Source organism: Aulostomus chinensis, chromosome 2, assembly GCF_037954235.1.
Source record: "Aulostomus chinensis isolate RoL2024-O1b breed Wild chromosome 2, RoL_Achi_v1.0, whole genome shotgun sequence".
Classification (NCBI taxonomy): Eukaryota; Metazoa; Chordata; class Actinopteri; order Syngnathiformes; family Aulostomidae; genus Aulostomus; species Aulostomus chinensis.
The window spans coordinates 17,340,632-17,359,327 of record NC_141321.1 but is presented as its reverse complement, the minus strand read 5'-3'; the positions used below and the strand labels follow the sequence as shown (position 1 = coordinate 17,359,327).

The window sequence follows — 18,696 nt, the reverse complement described above, 5'->3', positions numbered from 1 at the left end:
AGTTTGTAATGATGTTTTTAGACAGTTTTACTGTTTGTACCTGATCTCCAGGGCTACTATTAGCTTCAAGCTTAATGTACGTGCCTGTCTCTCTCTGCGTTCTAGAGTGACAGAGAAGTGATGCAGCAGCGAATAAAACATCTTTTTTAACTCAAGATACTGTTTGTATATGAAAGACAAACAGTACTTTTTGGTAAAGTATACCTTTAACACAGTCTGTGGGATTATTTTCCCAAATAAAGTGTTTCATCAATATGTTTTTTTGTAACAGCCTGTCAAAAACAAAAGACACAACAAAACAAAAAACTAAATGAGAAGAATTTATTAAAAACGGTTTAATCTTCTTTTTTTATTTCAGATGTGTTATAAATTTTTGAAGACCATTTCACATTTCTTTGTCAGCTGAGATCAACATCCCTCTTTATTCTTTGTGTTTGTGTTATTGGAGGAGGCCTCCAAGTTTATCCCTTCAGTATGTGTGGCCTGATTTATCAGAAATACACTCTAATCTGTCACTGCAGCGTTGTGAATTCATCACTTAAATGAAGAATTAACATTGTTATGAAAGATGATGATGATTAATTGTGTATATGGAATCCTGCTGAGAATAATTTGTTGTTTGCTTTCTTTCTCGCATGTAGGTGGTCCTGGACATGACATTTGGAGGTGGTGGTCATACCAAAGCAATACTGCAACAAGTTCCTGAGGTTACGGTCCTGACTTTAGACCGAGATCCCACAGCAATTTCTCTGGCTCAGCAGTTAGCCAAGGCACACCCGTAAGTGATTTATTGAAAAAGATCAACTAAACCAAAAACATAAGCCAAAGCTTATATTACAAGCTGTCTAGACAAATGTTTATACAATATCATGTTTAATGTTTTACCATAATTTTTTATTGTCACAATTGACAGTTTTGAGCATTTTGAGCCGTATTAGGTTTGTGGTCATTATCTTTAAAAACATACTGTAGGTGTGATATAGTATCGCTGTTGTCGCTGTATTTCTCACTACTTTCCTGAGCCCAGTCAAATACTGTTCGCCAAGATACAGCCCCTGACTTTAGCCATCCAATCAAATCCATTCTTCCTTCCTAAAGCTTTTCTCCCCCCACGCAAAGCTGGTGGGCCTGGCATGTCATTTGTCAGAGTAAGGGCCCACAGCCGCAGTGTGAGGGAGATGCTGCCTCCCACGGAGGATCTATAAGATATTAGGGGGGCGGAAGTAGAGAGAAGCCCAGAGAAGTTAAAAGTGAATAGAAAAAAAACCCAGAGTGAGAGAACAGGGAGACACGAGGACACAATGCCAGGGTGAGAGGGAGTGTGTGTGCATGAGTAAGGCGAGGGAGGATGAAAATGAGATGTTCCTAAGACCATGGCGTGGGAAGGAATCCTTTTACGTAGATTCTGGGGAAACCTCTCTCAAGGGAGTCTGTTAGAGAAATGTGCCTGTGAGCAGGGAATGACAATTAAGAGAGAGAGAGAGAGAGAAAGAGCTTCTGAACATTGTATTCTGTCAACAGCAATACACCCCTGCTGTAAACTCTTTCAAGCCTACTCGTGATGCAAGTTGAGAGAAGCCAGAGAAATCTTGCAATTAACCAATATTATTGGAAGCTGGGGTAAAAGACCCTGGCAGCCTACGCAGTGCATTGGCACATTAGGGTTGGAAGATTTTCTTTTCTCTGTACTCCCATGTCTTCATGAAAGTATAACCTCAGTGCAAACTGTTGAGTGCTAGCATGAATGGAACAGCACAAAAAGGATCATTTAATTTCCAAATGCTTAATTAATCGCATCGCTGCTTGCTTGTGAAAGTAACCCCCAGCTCCATGAGTTGTAGTCAGACTCGTCTTGAATAGGATTTGTCTTGTGCTTGTAGAGTTCTGCCATTCTTTCACCTCTGACTGCTTTTCACCATTCTTGTTGTTGCTATGACGCTTGGAGCCCTGCAGTGGGTTTGCCCACAATAAATGTTATAAATTTGAAAACAAGCACCAAGTAGTATTAAAAAGCCAGCGAAGGCTAACAGCAGATTTATATGTCTGCATGTGGCGTCACTCATAAACTAATAAGTTGTCACACCATATTTCAGCACACTATGGACTGGATTGACATCAAATGCCTTTTCAGGCATCTGTGAGAAAGCATAAAACCTTGGTATAGGAAGTTTGAAAGGGAATATCACCCACAACTGTCAATGCCGCTGTAGTCCAATGAATTGTGTCCTCGTCCACAAAGCGTTCGCCATTGTTCCCAGACGTGCTCGTGGGCATTAAGAACAGATCTATGTGGCTTCTCTTGAAGTCCACAGAGCAGGAAAAGCAACTTTTGATGTACCTTTGTTTCCCAGTGGATATGTGCTATACATTTCCTGTTTTACATTTCATTCAAGGCTGCACGGTGGTGCAGTGGTTAGCACTGTCGCCTCACAGCAAGAAGGTTCCAAAAAAACAAAAACTGGAGGATCCAGGTGGAAAATGTCTAAACAAAGAATTCCATAACTTAAAGAGAGAGTGCAGGCAAATATGTAGGCAAGAAGAGAGAAAGCGGTGAAATTTGTCTGGAAGCCAGTAGTACAAAGAAACAGAAACAGTATGACTTATTTTCAAAACAAAACAAACTGTTAAAAGTAAAAACACAAAAAACTACATTCAAAAAAATGTCAAGCAAAAAATAATATAAGACTTACTGTGGAATTACTTAACAGTCCAGATGAGATGCTGTCACATCATTATGGTGACATGTTAAGAAGACATACAGGAAGATTAAAGTGCCACGAATGTTATAGCACGTTGCTCACAGGTATCCATGTATTGAAACTGCGAGTGACTGAGTAGTAACATCCATCCAAAAGAGTTTAAAGAACAGTTTATAGGAGAACTGAGGTAGCATGAATTAAAATTTTAAACACTAAACATTTAGGCCCTGTCTTCGTACGGTCTACGTTTGTAGCCTCCCCTGTTTTCCTCACTGGACTGTAGATATTTCCATCACTGGTCCCCTGCTGAAAGCAATCAATCAGCATCTCGTCTTAGGCTTCAGTGACGCAGGTAAAGGAACTGAGCAGGTCAACACAAGGGAGCATTTCAGGCTTGATTTGTAAAGAGCAGCATCATTTTGAGAGAGAACTAAGGCTGCTGCGAAGGTTCCTGATGTCCTCACTGAGTGTACGCGTATTCCAGACCAAAAAGAAACAACAAATATCCAATCCAGGGATTGGTGTGAAAAAAAATGTTGTTAATCTTTGCGCTTCACAAAATAATTTATTTTTAAACAGCAGTAAATTGATAGTTTCATGTTTTTTTTTTATTGTCAAGAGAAATATCTTCTTCATTTCCCTCACTTGAACCAGCACACGGCAAACGTGTATTTTTTTGTGTGTACGTGTGTTCCCCATTGACTCGCACCAGCGCCATCAGCAGTGGCGCGTAATATTTTTAAATGGTATTTTACAAGCGGTATTTAATGAAAGGTTTTTGATGTTTTTTTTTTTTGTGTGAGTTCCAAGGAAAATGATTTTCTGTGTTCAGCTGATCCGCTTAGGTGCAAGAAAAAGAAAATTTAGCATGATGTCAATGTTGTTGGATGTTACATCTATAAATAGTTCAGATTTCTTAAGCAATTATGTGCCCACACTTGGACCTCAGCACATACACCGCTGAAACTTGTCCTCTTTAATAATATAAGACCTTACATAAGGCATTTATATCTCCAACTCTGTGTCTAAGCCACATAAAGAAGTTAATAATTTAGATATGTTATGTAACTGTTTTGCATATTTTTAAATCCTTCACAGGCTTACAAAAACATGATGTAGAAGAAGTTCCTGTTTTAGAGGAAGGTGTGTTCATCACCTGTGTGGGCAAATTTTTACTTTCCATTCTCTAAAAATCAAAAGTCATTTGTGTAAAATATTCCAAAAATCTTTGCATTGCAGTGCAGTTATAAGTATTGTATTGTACAGCTGTCTCAGATCTCATCTGGAGCGTTGTTGTTGTATCCATCTACTCATTATCACCTTTTCCATCGATGGACATTAAAAGAACACATTGACTTTTGGAGAAATGTACTTGTTGTCCATCCGTCCAAGGGCCAGACGAGAAGATAGACACCTTTCTCTCCTCTGTACACGCAGTAGGGACCTGACGCCGTCTGGCCGCCAGTTAGCTTAGCATAATAAATGGCAGTGGGTGAGAATTGTTAGCATATGGCTTCTTTTTTTTTTTTTTTTAAGTCATCAAATTAAATTATCTTGATTTGTATAGAAGCAATCCTCCTCGTCCTCTCTCACAAACTCAGACATGATTATTCAAGTCACATTTAACTTTTAGGTTTGTTGGTCAAAGTTACAAAAAGTAGTTCAGACCATGTGTCTGTTTTTAAAATTCCAGTATCTCATAATTTCAAATTCTTTTTTTCTAACTAATGTTATGCACAACTGAAATAAGGTTTCACAGAAAATGTTACTGTTGATGTTTGAATGTCTTTTCTTTTCTTTTTTTTTAATTACAACTCTATTATTTTAGAATATTATAGTTTACAGGTAAACTCTATTCTTTCAATTTTCATAGCTACTGTTCCTCTTTTTCTGCCTGGCAGCTGTTTTCAACCAAAATGATGACAAACCCTCTGTGAGCTGCTTGCCTGCAACCACACCGCAGACAAAGAAGTGAAGAAAATTTAACATCTGGCAAGTTGAAGAACCAGCTGCTTAGTTCAGGAGTGACTAATGGTCTCACATTTAACGGGTCCAGAATTTAAAAATTCAGTTAACTATTCTAAAAAGCCAGTTAGAAGACAGTTTGTGAACTTCCAAGGAAACTCTCCTTCATCTCAATAAAAGACATTAAGAAAATACTCAGACCATAGTAAACCAAAGCAGAGGATGCTCGCTGGCCGTCTATAATTAATGGGTGACCTCTAAAAAAAATTGTGGTCTTGTTTTATCAGCCCCCAAAAATACAACTAAATACCTGTGGTTTAATCTTGTAACTAGTTTGGATTAATCACAAGTTATTATTGTCTTTTTCCTGAAACTTAAAATGAATTTGCAGCGCTACTATGAATGCTAATTTATAATATATTTCTAACATTTTCTGTTACAAAGTTGGGACAGCAATACTTACTCACACATAAACTCACACATAAAATAATGATCCCGTCTCTTCCACGCAGTGAGGCATGCAGCTCATGAATTAAACATTGGTATCAGATAGGTACTGTGTATCGTCTGATACCAAAAGCCCAGGTATCCGTATCGCTACCCAGGCTGACACAGTCTGATTGGTTCATCCCCACGTATGACATCATCATTTTTAACTGATTAAAAAACAACAAAAAAAAAACATTTCACGTAGACTACATATTGTATTGAGTCCGGGGACAAAGGTACAGTTGTCCTGACTTAAAAACAAGTTTTAAATTGACACTAGGTATTTTGTTGTGTTTATCTAAATAGTTACTGCATTATTACAGAGCTGCTGTGTTATAAAGGGACCACATGAGTTGAAAAGGCTGCATAAAACCTTTTCCCGCTAATATAAAGATGCTCTCTCCTGTTGCTCTCTTTTGCCATCATCTTTGTCCACACAATGTTAAAAGGTCATATGAAAAATGCATGAACATGGCTGAAGGATCTGGCCACTCGTGCATGTAGAAGTGACTGAGTACACGAGGCTTTGCTCTATCAGCTACTGGAAGGATCTTCTTGGCTACTCAAGACGATTACATGGCTCCCAAGAAATAGCTGATTCTTTCTCTGAAATATTGACTAAGAGCTACACAAGAACCTGTTGGTGATACGGTTGAATGAGATGACAAGACGTTAACCCAGACCTGCCTGGTCCTGTCGGTTTACTCTTTTGAGTTTGCACGGTTGTAAACATAAAACACTGAAAACAGCAACTTGTCAAACTGGGAACTTAATCGCTCACATACAGGAATGTGGGGAGGAAGGTTTTGAAAACTGATGCAGTAACCAATCATAGCTGATTTTATTCATTGCAGAAGAAAAATGTAATTTGGATTATATTTTTAGTCACAAAACTCAGATCACCGTGAGCTGAAACAGTGAACTCAGTAGTGGTACAGGTGATACGTGGTATATTTGAGGTGTAGGGGTGTGATGATTCACTGATTCATCAAGATGAATCGGCCTTTAAGTGTAAAATATGGCTACATCGATGCAGATAGGCTGTATTGGTAGGGAATCACAGGAAAAAAATCAATGCAGGACTTGGCGTATCATTAAATCTCAATGCTGCACGCATGTTTCATCTTTGGCCATCGTGGTTACTTTCCCATTGCGTGTGAATGTTCTGTGACACGGCTTCCAAACCAACACAAGCGTTCCTCGTGTCGTTTAAAAATCTGGAACTGGCTTCTTCCTTGATTTCAAGGCTGCTACAATAGCACTATCACATATCAAATGATGAAAGATAATAAACAGATGAACTTTGATACAAATCCACCTAACAGCTCAGTGTTTGCAGTGATGAGTTGACATACATATATTTTGTGTTCCATCCATCTAAAGCCGGTGTTTCGACTCAGATGCAAATGTGTAACGGTCTGACAGCGCTCCTGTGTCTCTGCAGTGGTCGTGTGACGCCGTTGCTTGGACGATTCAGTGAGCTTGAGGTCCTGCTGGCAAACATGAACATTAAGCCAGGCAGCATTGATGCCGTCCTGTTGGATGCAGGCTGCTCGTCCATGCAGATGGATCGGGCAGAGAGGGGCTTCTCCCTCAGTAAGGATGGGCCCTTGGATATGAGAATGGATGGAGAAAGGTGAGAGAGTCGCTGCATACATACATGTGTACAAATATCATTCAACATTTTGACTGTAGCGATTGAGAAGGTGCCCATTCACAAATGTTCCTCCCTTAACAAGACGACAAGGAAGATCTTTTAGTTCAAGTCTTCAGCTAATATCAGACTTGTCCAGCTGACTTGAACATGACAAGAAATCTCCTGTGATACAGTTACCCTCTTAGTGTCAGAGGAGGATGTACAGCAGATTGACGCTGTTATACAACTGCAACTCTTACAGTAACACAGCAACAAGAGCTGAGAAAAGAAAACAAGGAAGGCCCTAAACATTTGTTCCTGGTGCTGACAGCAGCAGCAGGGGAGAGTTGAGTCAGCATCAGTGTAGCCAGGATCCAGATCCCAGACCAGTGAGGCTGCAGACCAGCAGTGGTTATCACAACATTTACAGTATTATCATCTGCAGGGCAGACACGAACCTCAACGCGTGAGGGTTAATACATGTGGTGCCGAAAATAAAAAGGGCTGGATCATTATTCATAAATAATAATTATAATAATCATCATAAGAATTCCTGAGGTCTTTCAGTCCTTTATCTGGAGATGCATCACCCCAAAGAAGACTCAAAAGAGCAGACAAGAGCAGCATTCAAGACGCAAGTGAAGGCATTTCAGAATAAAACAGGAACTGACAACAACAAAGGAAAACCGAGAGCCATACCAAACTGTGCATCGACCATAACACAGTCGTAGCACCGAGTGTCCAAACTGAACCCTCACAAAAATGCATTAGATTTAAATTGAATCCATAGAAATATAATCAAACCACGCAACTATTAATGTTGCATTGTTTTCATGGTCCAGCACAAACTATGCAGTGGAATCAGTACCAGCACCTGGATCCTGATATCTCCACCTTTAGCACACCATCTTTGAGCCCAAATTCAACACGACACATAAACGACCCTTCATTCACATCAACGCAGTAACATCAGCTGCTGCACCTGTGAATGCCATGGTACTCACTGATTTGTCCTTGGTAGTCAGCAAGACTAATGTCAGCCGATACAATACACAGCTGAAGCATCGATACATCCGCAGTTTTAGATTAGAATTTGCAGGAATCAACAGATTATTAAACATGTTTTTTTAACCTTTGAAACACAATCTCAATAGTTACTGTAGCAAAACAGAAGAAAATAGACTTGGAATTTAAAAGCCTGTTTTGAAAGATTTATGTGAGATGCTAAGCTAAGAAACTGAACCACCCCCTGAGTCGAATAAACTGATGGTTGTGTGTATGTAATTTTTGCATGTTTGACATTAATAAACACAGTTCATGTTCTGTCTCTCTCCAGTACTCAGCGTTGGATTCCTGCTTTGATTTTTTTTTAAAGTGTCACTATGCCATATTAAAGCAGAAAGAACTGACAAATGTGGTTTGTAGCTGCAAAAAATGTAACCAAAGCAAAAGTTAGTAACAGAAATGTTTGCTTTAGTCTTTTTTTAAACTTGATTATGAATATCAGTATTTCTCACATTTTCAATATTTGTAGGGTTTGATTTTTATCACATTACTGTGTCAGCATTGTCATGCCAAGCGACCAGCTAATACCCTGTATTTTAAGCGATTGCATAAGCTGGCTGCATTTCTCCTCTCATTCCCTTACAATCATTCCATTCATAGCTGTCAGCTCTAAAGCTTTCCAGCTGTAGCTCAGAGATGTCAGGATTCACAGCTGTCAGCGTGGACATGACGTCGGCCATTTTAATTGGGCTTCTCTCTGTGCGTAGGTACCCCGACATGCCCTGCGCTGCTGACGTGGTGAATACCTTAGATCAACAAGCTCTCGCATCTATCCTCACTGCATATGGGGAAGAGAAACACGCCAGGAAAATAGCTTCAGCCATTGTGGAAGCACGACGTGTCAGCCCCATCACCAGGACACAGGAGCTGGCTGGCGTGGTGGCAGGTAGCGAGACCCTATCCTGATTAATTCCCATAGCATTCACAAGGCTGAAAGGACAAGATGAGGAAAAAAAGATCAACATGAGTCAAGCAATAAATGCTGCAGAAAATAAGGCGTACTCTTATGTCGTCCTTTCTCCAGCCTGTGTTTTGGGTGCCATTCATCCATTGTTTTGTTTCAGGGTTTTCCTCTTTCAGACAAAAATGAGACATAGGCAGAAGCGCAGGTGACTGGAACAGAGTGTGGCCAATACCTTGAAAACAAACTCTCGTAAAGCCTCTTTTCAAAATGCTGGGGTTTTTTTGCCATCTTTTTTGCCATTTCCTCCTCTCTCTCTCTCTCTCTGATACCCACGTCTGCGCGCACACACAAACACACACAGACTCACGCGGAAAGCCAGGGCACAATGTTTGTGTTCAAAGATTGTTGTGTTAGTTATTTATTTATTTGGTTGTTGTCGTGTGTCTCCAGATCGGAGCTGCTGAAAGAGTTAGATTGTCAATAGTTACTGCTCACAGATGTGAGTATGTGCGTCAGTGTCTGGGAGGACAGGTGTGAGTAAGAGCAGCTTTTGGGACTTTTCTGAAGAGCAAAGCAGTTCAACACCAATATTTATATATTCAATATTTCATTGATTGAAGAAAGTTTGATTGGGGTTGTTAGCGATGGCTGAGTTGAGGAGAGGCACAGCAGCTCAGAGATGCTACAGAATGAACACATACTGGAGTCGTCCTCATTCCATTTCCTTTTATTTCTTTCCATATTTGAGGTTGTTTTACACTGTGTAGTAGTTTCTCACGTAGTGAATTAAAATTGGTTTTAACTGCAGTGTGTTTTATTTTTATGACACACTGGAAAATTATATCAATACCTTTTTGTGGCTAATGTACACATGAGTAAGATTAATAAAACAAAAGAAGCTTTATAAACAGCTTCATAATCATAGCTGAATACTGCTGTCTTGTGGCACGGGCCAGGCTCAGAACAATACAAGGGCTGAAGCTACAGCTGTAAATCCGTATTGTCTCATCATGACCAGTTGGGCCGCGTCCTTCAAAGACACAGCAGGCAGGAGCTGCCCTCAGTGGTGCTGGTGTTGCAGGTGAGAAGTCCTGCGCCACTATTTTACAGGTAAGACTCCAGAGTTTCAGGGAAACAGACCTGAATGCAGCCTCATAGAAGCTCTAACTATATATAGGACATATCTACATGTAAATAGTGATCTCATTTGCCTATGTAGGTCACATGGAGGCATCAGTATTAAACTGAGAGGGCTACGTAAGTCCCAGTAGCTGCTTTAAACATCTGCTACAAACATCAGATATGGAAAATGCGGATGATCCATAACAGAAATATGTTATACAGGAAGAGCATTGTCTTGTTCTGTAGATTGACAGTGTTGTGGTTCTCTCATAACTACCTGATTTTCTTTTATTTACACATTTTAATCACTTCTTTTCTCTATGGATCTGCCTCTAGGACCTTTGAAAGATGAATCACAGAGAGAGCGAGGGCGAGTGAGCGAGCATGGCTTGGTGAGGCCAGACCAGGGCTGGTCCTTTCTGTGCAGGCATTGTATCGATTGCAGTGTGAGTCACACCTTGGGCTGTTTAGTGCAGGAGGAGAGAAATGCCACATCACTCACTTCCCTATTTATTAGCGTTTCTCTTAAAGGTCTATATAAGTATCTAATTGTTCCTTTGTCTTCTCTGTGGCTTGGTTGAGCCTGATTTAACACCAGTGTTTCCCAAATGTGCGGGAGTTTATGGCCCTAAGCTCTTATGTACATCTTTATTTTTTCTTTTTTCTTTTTTCTTTTGCCAAGATACAAGCACATTTGCACCATGCGTGATATTAAACGTGTGAACGCAGGTCCGCCATGATGTTTGTCTTTCTCCTTATTGCATGTGCGGTTTGAGGGAGGATCGCTCACATACTGGGGGAGATATGAAAAGTTCAGCTTGGTAAATTCTCTACCTATGAAAGGCATTTTTCAGGGGTATTAAGAGGAGGGTTTTGGTGCGAGAGGAAAACATCAGCCTTTATTATACACAAATGTCAGCTACTGCAGGTGGAGACCGGGTGCAGCCGTCAGCGTGCACAGACACATAAAATGAACATGTTTTCTAATTGCAGCATGTAGATTTAATTATTTTGTACTCCGTGAGATATTTAACTTGGCTTTCATGAACTGAGAGATCACAAGAGGCATTTGGCTGCATGTACCTCAGTATTTTAGTGACACGTCAGCCATCTTGACACCATCACCACCCTCCATCTGCTCTCCATCGGGGCTCTGATGGATCTGCAGCTCCCTCTCTCCTCCATGTTTACATCCAGCTTTTTGTGTCCTGTCAGTCCAGGTTTTTGGTTTCTGTCACACATACATTGATGACTTCTCTTGCATGAACAAATAAGCAAAAAGTCAACTGGATTCATTTTAGTATTCAGAATCTTTTTTAATCCCTCTAATGGGCATTCCAGGCTTTTCATCTTTTCTAGTCTCACATTTATACCACCTGTGGGTCATGGAGGTCACATGACACATATTGAAATGGAGCTGTGGTATCTGATAAGTGGCACAGCAGGCTCTGGCGTTGTTAATGGATGGCTGTTTCAGTTTAACACTGATGACCACCTGCACTCTTTTATCTGTTTTTTTTGTCCAAATCGTCGGGCTTGTTTGAAATATCTCACAAAAATCCTGCATGAGATTTCTAACAGTTGTTTGAGACACACACGTCCTCATTGTCCCCAGCAGGGGAATCTAATATACAGTATTTCCCAGTAAGATCAAAGAAATGTGGTAAGAAGCATGGTAGTGAGGATGATGATGGTGATGATGGTCAGCTCCCAGTAGTTCTGTTTCCTTTATGCTAAACATTAGCAAGGCTAAGTCTGATTCTCCAGAAAGTGCCACAGACATTCAGCTCAGTTCAGGACAGTTACTCCCCCCGTCTACCCACCTCTCAAAATTCTTTTTCAGCAACAAAAACACATTCAGACACAGTCAGCGATGGTATCAGGAGCAATTAGCGCTGGAGTATCTTGCTCAAGGACACTTCAGCGAGGGGTCCGGGGCAGCTGGGGATCAAACCTGTAGTCTCTCTAATTGCGGGACCACCACTCTACCACCTGAGCCATGCTGCCCACACACAGGGAAGCAGAGAAGACACGAGATGGATGGAGGAAACGAGGGAAAGCTCATGGCACCTGCATCTTCCTCTCCATAGCAGGCTGATGTAGCTCACTTATACACCAGCTTGGTGTTTTACAGTCAGAATCCAGAATATTCCTAATGAAGCACATCTCTTCCAGTCATTGAACCAATTGGGATGTCTGTGACTTGACTGATAATAATGATAATAATAATATTGATAACTATGAACTAGCAAGCTAATTAAATGTTGCTGCTCTTTGAAGATTACGTTCTGCAAGATCTTTTGACATGATCTGATCACCAGGCATTTGTTTGTCTGTCTCTAGGAGCGTTTCCTGCTGCTGTTGTCTACAAACGGAAGGACCGACTCAACCGATCTGCAAACATCGCCACTAAGACCTTCCAGGCTCTGCGAATCTTTGTGAATGACGAGTTGAACGAGCTGCATGCAGGCCTGCGCGCTGCTCAGGCGGCTCTGAGACCTGGTGGACGTCTCTGCGTTATCACCTTTCACTCACTAGAAGACAGGCTGGTCAAACGTTTCCTTAGAGGAGATGATTTGTCTAATCTGGAATACAATCACTTCAACCCCAGGAAGAAGGGAACACTGAAAGAAAAGCTGGCGGACGAAGAACAAGACAGAAGTATTGTTTATTGGGTTCCTCTGCGAAGAAAAGTGATCTTCCCAGAAAAAGATGATGTAAAAAACAACCCTCGAGGACGCTCCGCAAAACTCAGGGCAGCACTCAGGCAGGATTGTCACTCCAGAAATATTTAGTCTTTGCAAACAAACTTTTTTCAAGAATAAGTCCTACGAGTATTAACACTGAATACACTGTTGGGTATGCTGGTGTGTCTCCTATGTGTGTTTTTATTACAGTACACACCAGTCATTGCACAATGTGATGAAATTATGATTTTGAAAGCAAGAAATCAATTATTAAATATTTTTATATGCATCCCAATTACTTCTTCAAATCAATTATTTTTCCCACTGCAATGTTATTAATTGTGTGTGTGTGTGTGTGTGTGTGTGTGTGTGTGTGTGTGAGCGAGTGGTTGAGAAGGAGCAAGGGTCTTTGTCATGTGCTGGTGATTTCTGTTGGTTTCCTCTCAGTCTGGCAGTAACAATGACGAAGCGCTAGCACAAACCTGGGATGTCCTGTATGCTTGCAACTTTGGTTTGGTTTAATAAAGACCTTGATGTTAAGTGGCGTTCAACGAGGAACGCTGGTAAAACTCAGAGCAACAATAAGTGTTCCTTTTTGTTATTAGATTATTTTTTGCTACTTTACTGTTTGCTAAGATGAAGAATTAAATTCCTAACTATGCATGTATGGATTTAAAAGGATAATAGCTAATTAGCCTAACCGCTAATAGTGATGTCACTTTGGATTGTTGTTGAATCAACTCTGTTGGTATGTACTCGTGTATTTGATGCTGCAGAACAAAACCTTAAAACACTTCAAGCTTGTATCAACCACATTGAACTCAAGACCTGCTGACCCAAGATGAGGGAGTCGGACGTTCAGCGATGCCAACTCAGTTCTGGGTTTTAGGCCACATCTATAAACTTCTTAAACTTGAACAGGAGACACAGAAAAGCCTTTTCTGGGTTAATAAAAGCAGGAAAATTACAGATGTAACTGGAAGACATTTTTAGAGCCAACAAACCTTTGCCAAGGACAAAAATACCACAAGCTCACTCTTCAGGACCAGGATCTGTAATCTGATCCAGATTGAATCCAAAGGTTATATAGGCACCTGTTCCTTGGAATATTACCTATATTTACACCACATTTCCTTGAAATCCATCCATTAGTTTGAAAGACATCCTGCAAATAAACCAACTGGTTTTTAAAAGAGATGAAAAAAATCCAGGATTCCCTGCTTTAGTTGGACCCGCTCCTACACCAGCTTTGTTCAGAAGTTTTTGTTGAATCCTGCTATCAAACAGACTAGCATACATGCTAACTAGGTGAGCTAATATGATGCTTTGAAAAGGCTTTAAGTTTGAATGGTGACCAAAATGTACAAATAAACTGTCAAATTCAAATAAACCAACGTGGCGACCTCAGCACCTGTTTGTATTTGGGTGCAGACAACTTACAACTCTCAGTCTTCACTTTTGGAACGCACTTGATCCTGCACAATTGTTCCATGCCTGAAGAGTAAAAATAATAGAGGACTTGTTTACTTGCATATCTAAATACTGTTCTAATGTATTTCATTTAATTTCACTGCTGCAAAGAAAGAGAATCACCTCTGACGTCGTAAGTGAAAGTCCTTTGATTCGCTGAGGTGAGACCTCAACTGTAGGATCAGAACTATGATGTCAGGAGTGGTACAGAGCGGTTCTTCACTCTTGGTCCTTCCACTCAAAGCTGATGAGGTGTTCTGATATTTACTATTTGACTTTGACTTATTTTTACTGCTTCATCAGGACAACTTTGTCCTCTGTTTTAGTGCACTCTAAATATACCCTTTTTGTTACCTTGGAAACTAAATGGCACAAGTAACATTTAACTCTGTCTAAAATTATATGCTGTATTAATCTAAAATGAAATGATGCTACATCCTGAGTTTGATTGTCAACACGAGCGGATGTCAGTTCAATGACAGGCCCGTTAAGGGGAGATGTCGAAACATTTGGTTTTTTTTTTCTTTTTTCTTGTCTCTGTTCTGTTGCCATAAGATCTTCACATAGTTGAAGTGTTTATAATAGAGCAGCAGGTGAGCGTGAGCAAGAAAATGTTGCTCACGACTTCAGATCACGCCGGTGTGTGTGTGTGTGTGTGTGTGTGTGTGTGTGTGTGTGTGTGATAGTGTTGACAGTGATGCAAACCCGTAGAAAGACCACACACACATATACAACAAAGATAAAGTGTTTGATGACAACAACAACAGGCATGAAACCGGCCGTATGCTGATCAGAGCCGGATGGCAGGAAGGTTTGAAGATGTTTGAATTTAGCTTTTAGTTGATGGATTATTATTATGACTAGTGAATATATTTTAAGAATACTTGTTGGATAACATAGATTAACATAGTTTGCATATAATGTTTTCCATATTTACAGCATTCCCACTATCATATTTTTTCCCACCTTATTGAAAAGTCTCATCCTTTTCTCTCATTATAAAGTATGCTAATATTGCAGTAATGATACTTTAAAGTTGTACTTCCTGGCTGGTGGTTGGTAGCCAGTTGAGATGAACAGGCTGGCCTAGTCCTGACAATCAAAGTCATGTATTTAACAGTAAATGGTAACAATTGTTAATTAATGGTTAGTTATCAGTGAACTGACACGTCTATGTGTCATTTGTTCATGGTGGTCATGTTACAGCTGGGACAGAAGTGAGAGGAGGCTGGGATGGAGGAGGACTACGTGTTCCCTCCTTTAAAAGAAGGCACACAAAGACTGTTAGTAAATGATTACTTTTAACACTTATTCACCCCTCTTATATTTAATTAAGCATAAATTAACCATTATTATTGTGCCTTTATCGTAAAGTGCTATCTTTGTTGCTCTATAATACAAGGATGGATTGACATTGAACTGCACCGCTACATTCTCTAAAAGGAGGGTTGTTGGTGGTGACCATGGAGACCAGGGCCCCAAGACAGGTTGTGGCATTGGAGAAAGGAAACAAGATGGTGGGATGGGGAAGGCACCGGTCCTTCCTGCTGTGTTTTGGTTGTAAATGCTAGCACCGCAAATAGTGGAAACACTTGTGTGTGTGTGTGTGTGTGTGTGTGTGTGTGTGTGTGTGTGTGTGTGTGTGTGTGTGTGTGTGTGTGTGAGATTGTGTGTTTCACCACAGCTTCCTCCAGAGATGGATGGATGGTCTCCTGGTACAGTTCATAGAGGTTGTTGGCCCGACCTGAAGTTAGTTTTGCCTTGGATTCCCTCAAGTCACTGGGATGTTTAGATCAGATTAATGATCATTATTGGAGCAAAACGAGCTCTGTAGAAAACCAGAGTTTAAGAGACCGACGCAACTTCAGCTTGATCACAAATACAGTGTTTAACGCCTGCAACAACATCTGCAGTCTCGTTCAGCCACTTATTAACAGCCGTTGTTTTTAAGGTTCAGAAAAAGGCTATGAAATTCACAGGTGTGGAATTTAGTGATGTTTTTTATGTCGTGGAACAAAATGGTAAAATATATTAATAGTTTGTGGAGAAGTGTCTTGTTCATGATATTCAAATGTAGTTTTGATAATAAACATATTGTAAAAACGGGGCGGCACAGTGGTGCAGTGGTCAGCTCTGTCGCCTCACAGCAAGAAGGTTCCGGGTTCGAGTCCCAGCTCGGACGTGGGATCTTTCTGTGTGAGTCTCCATGTTCTCCCTGTTCCTGTGTGGGTTCTCTCTGGTACTCCAGCTTCCTCCCACAGTCCAAAGACATCAAGAGAGGACGAGGCTGATTGATACTCTAAATTGACTGTAGGTGTGACTGTGAGTGTGAATGGTTGTCTGTCTCTATGTGTTGGTCCTGAGATGGACTGGCGACCTGTCCAGGGTGAACCCCACCTCTTGCCTGTAGATGCTGGGATAGGCTCCAGCCCCCCTGCAACCCTTACTAGTAAGGAATAAGCGGAAGACGACGATGGATGGATGGATGGATATTGTAAAAACCCCAGTGTTCATAATTTAAGGAATTCCTTAAACCACAAAAATCATGAGAATTTGACAGACACCATTAATTTTCTTTTGTGTAACAGTACTTTAATGCTGCTTCAGATCTTATAACTCTTGGAATTCCTAATTTTACCTCCATTATTTTTTGTTTCCTACTGAGCCAGTGTCTCAGATGAACTTATTCTGGAAAAAGATCAGATTTGCCATTTTCTCAGCAACTGTTGAGACAGGGATGTTTATTTATTTGCGGCCAGATGGAGCCTCAGTTGCAGGGCCTCTTCAAACTGCTTCAGAATGGATGATGCTGTGTAAATGTGACAAAATACTCTTTATTTTTAACACTTTGTCTTAAATCCTGTATGATAAACTGCAAATGACTTGTTGGTCAACGCAGGAGAGGATCACAAGACAGAGACATCAGTGACAACGAATTATAGTTATCTAAGACTGCCACTTCTCGATTTCCATGGAAACAGTAACCTTAGATAAATGTAAGGAAGAATAACTCAGTAACATGATGTTATTATTGCAGCTTTGGATCAATCCTTAAATTGACTTTTAGATATGTAACTAATAGCTGCTGCTGATGAATCACATCTCTGAGTGCCACCTGCAGACATGCCGCGCATCCCCGAGCCTGCTGCTAACAACGTGATGAATGTCTCCACTCCCAGCAAACAGGCACTAGCCTCCATTTAGCTTTCACTTGTTTATCTCCACACAGGAATGGGGGTTCAGATTACGTCTAAGTGTAGGTTTAATTTATAAAAAGCTGCTTCTTTTCTATGACCCCCCCCCCCCCACACACACACACACACACGCACACACACTTTAAAAGTACTACTGAATGCACAGTAAACATGTTTAATGGGTATATTAGCGCAGTATTTGTCTGGACTAAACAATCAGCGATGTCTCGCTAATCATACCTCGTCTCCTGATTGGCATATTAGATGCTCGTCTATTCTCAACCTGATTTTTCTTCTTAATTATGAATAAAATTAGAATTACAAAGTACACACCTCACAAAAGACCAATCAAATTACAGCAATGAAACCAATTTTATTGCCTCGTTGCTCTAAAAATGTGCCACACATGTAAACATTGGTATTTGCCAGCACATCACAAATGCTCGAATATGCAGTAGGTGCATCATTGATGTTGTTGCTCATCTGACTCCTGAAAAACGGTGCAAAAGAGAAATGTTGCCAGTGGATCCCAAAGCATCACAGCAGATTTGTAAACAGGTCATCTCAATTGTTGAAAATATGACACTTCAGTGGTGTGCAATATTGAGTCATACAGTGAAAGTTGCATTAGTTGAGCTTGCTCTATCTCTCATTCAGGTTTGTTTGTTTTTTTTGGTCCTTGTATTTTTTTTTTTCTTTTGCATTTGTAGAATGAAGTATTTGTTTCTGAGCTAGCCTGGTGAGACCATCCACATCTCTTGAGCTCAAAATTAACCCCTGCAGTAACGAGCCCCTCCAGAACTTTTCTTGACAGAAAAGCTCCCTCACCCAATCAATAAAACATGCACAATGCCAATTCCAGGCAGAGAAACAGCAAAATCATCTTTTCCACTGTTTTTTATTGCCTTTATTGAGTCTGTTTCCACAAAAGTTGAACGTACAGCTGTGTTTACTCTACTAATGCCACCAACTGTTCCCTAAAAGGGTCTAAAATGAATTTTTTCACAACTTTAACAAAGAACTAACAGCGATTGAATGTGAATGATAACATTTTGTAATGATGACTACTGGTGCCCAACATTCAACAGTGATCACTACTGGTGCCCAACATTCAACAGTGATCACTACTGGTGCCCAACATTCAATAGTGATCGCTACTGGTGCCCAACATTCAATAGTGATCACTACTGGTGCCCAACATTCAATAGTGATCGCTACTGGTGCCCAACATTCAATAGTGATCACTACTGGTGCCCAACATAAAAAACAGTGATCGCTACTGGTGCCCAACATTCAACAGTGATCACTACTGGTGCCCAACATTCAACGGTGATCACGACTGGTGCCCAACATTCAACAGTGATCACGACTGGTGCCCAACATTCAACGGTGATCACGACTGGTGCCCAACATTCAACAGTGATCACTACTGGTGCCCAACATTCAACGGTGATCACGACTGGTG

The 18,696-nt window shown here is 40.6% G+C and overlaps 1 protein-coding gene across 1 annotated transcript in view; it reads left to right on the top strand.

Moving 5' to 3' along the window:
• Positions 1 to 13,984, top strand: part of mettl15 (methyltransferase 15, mitochondrial 12S rRNA N4-cytidine) — a 39,548-nt gene extending 25,564 nt beyond the window's left edge. Inside the window, exons 4-7 of the mRNA XM_086181566.1 lie at positions 642 to 778; positions 6,598 to 6,789; positions 8,562 to 8,740; positions 12,224 to 13,984. Of these exons, the coding sequence (XP_086037692.1) occupies positions 642 to 778; positions 6,598 to 6,789; positions 8,562 to 8,740; positions 12,224 to 12,675 (960 nt within the window). The 3' untranslated portion in view covers positions 12,676 to 13,984. The remainder of the gene's footprint in view (positions 1 to 641; positions 779 to 6,597; positions 6,790 to 8,561; positions 8,741 to 12,223) is intronic.
• Positions 13,985 to 18,696: the final 4,712 nt, after the last annotated feature.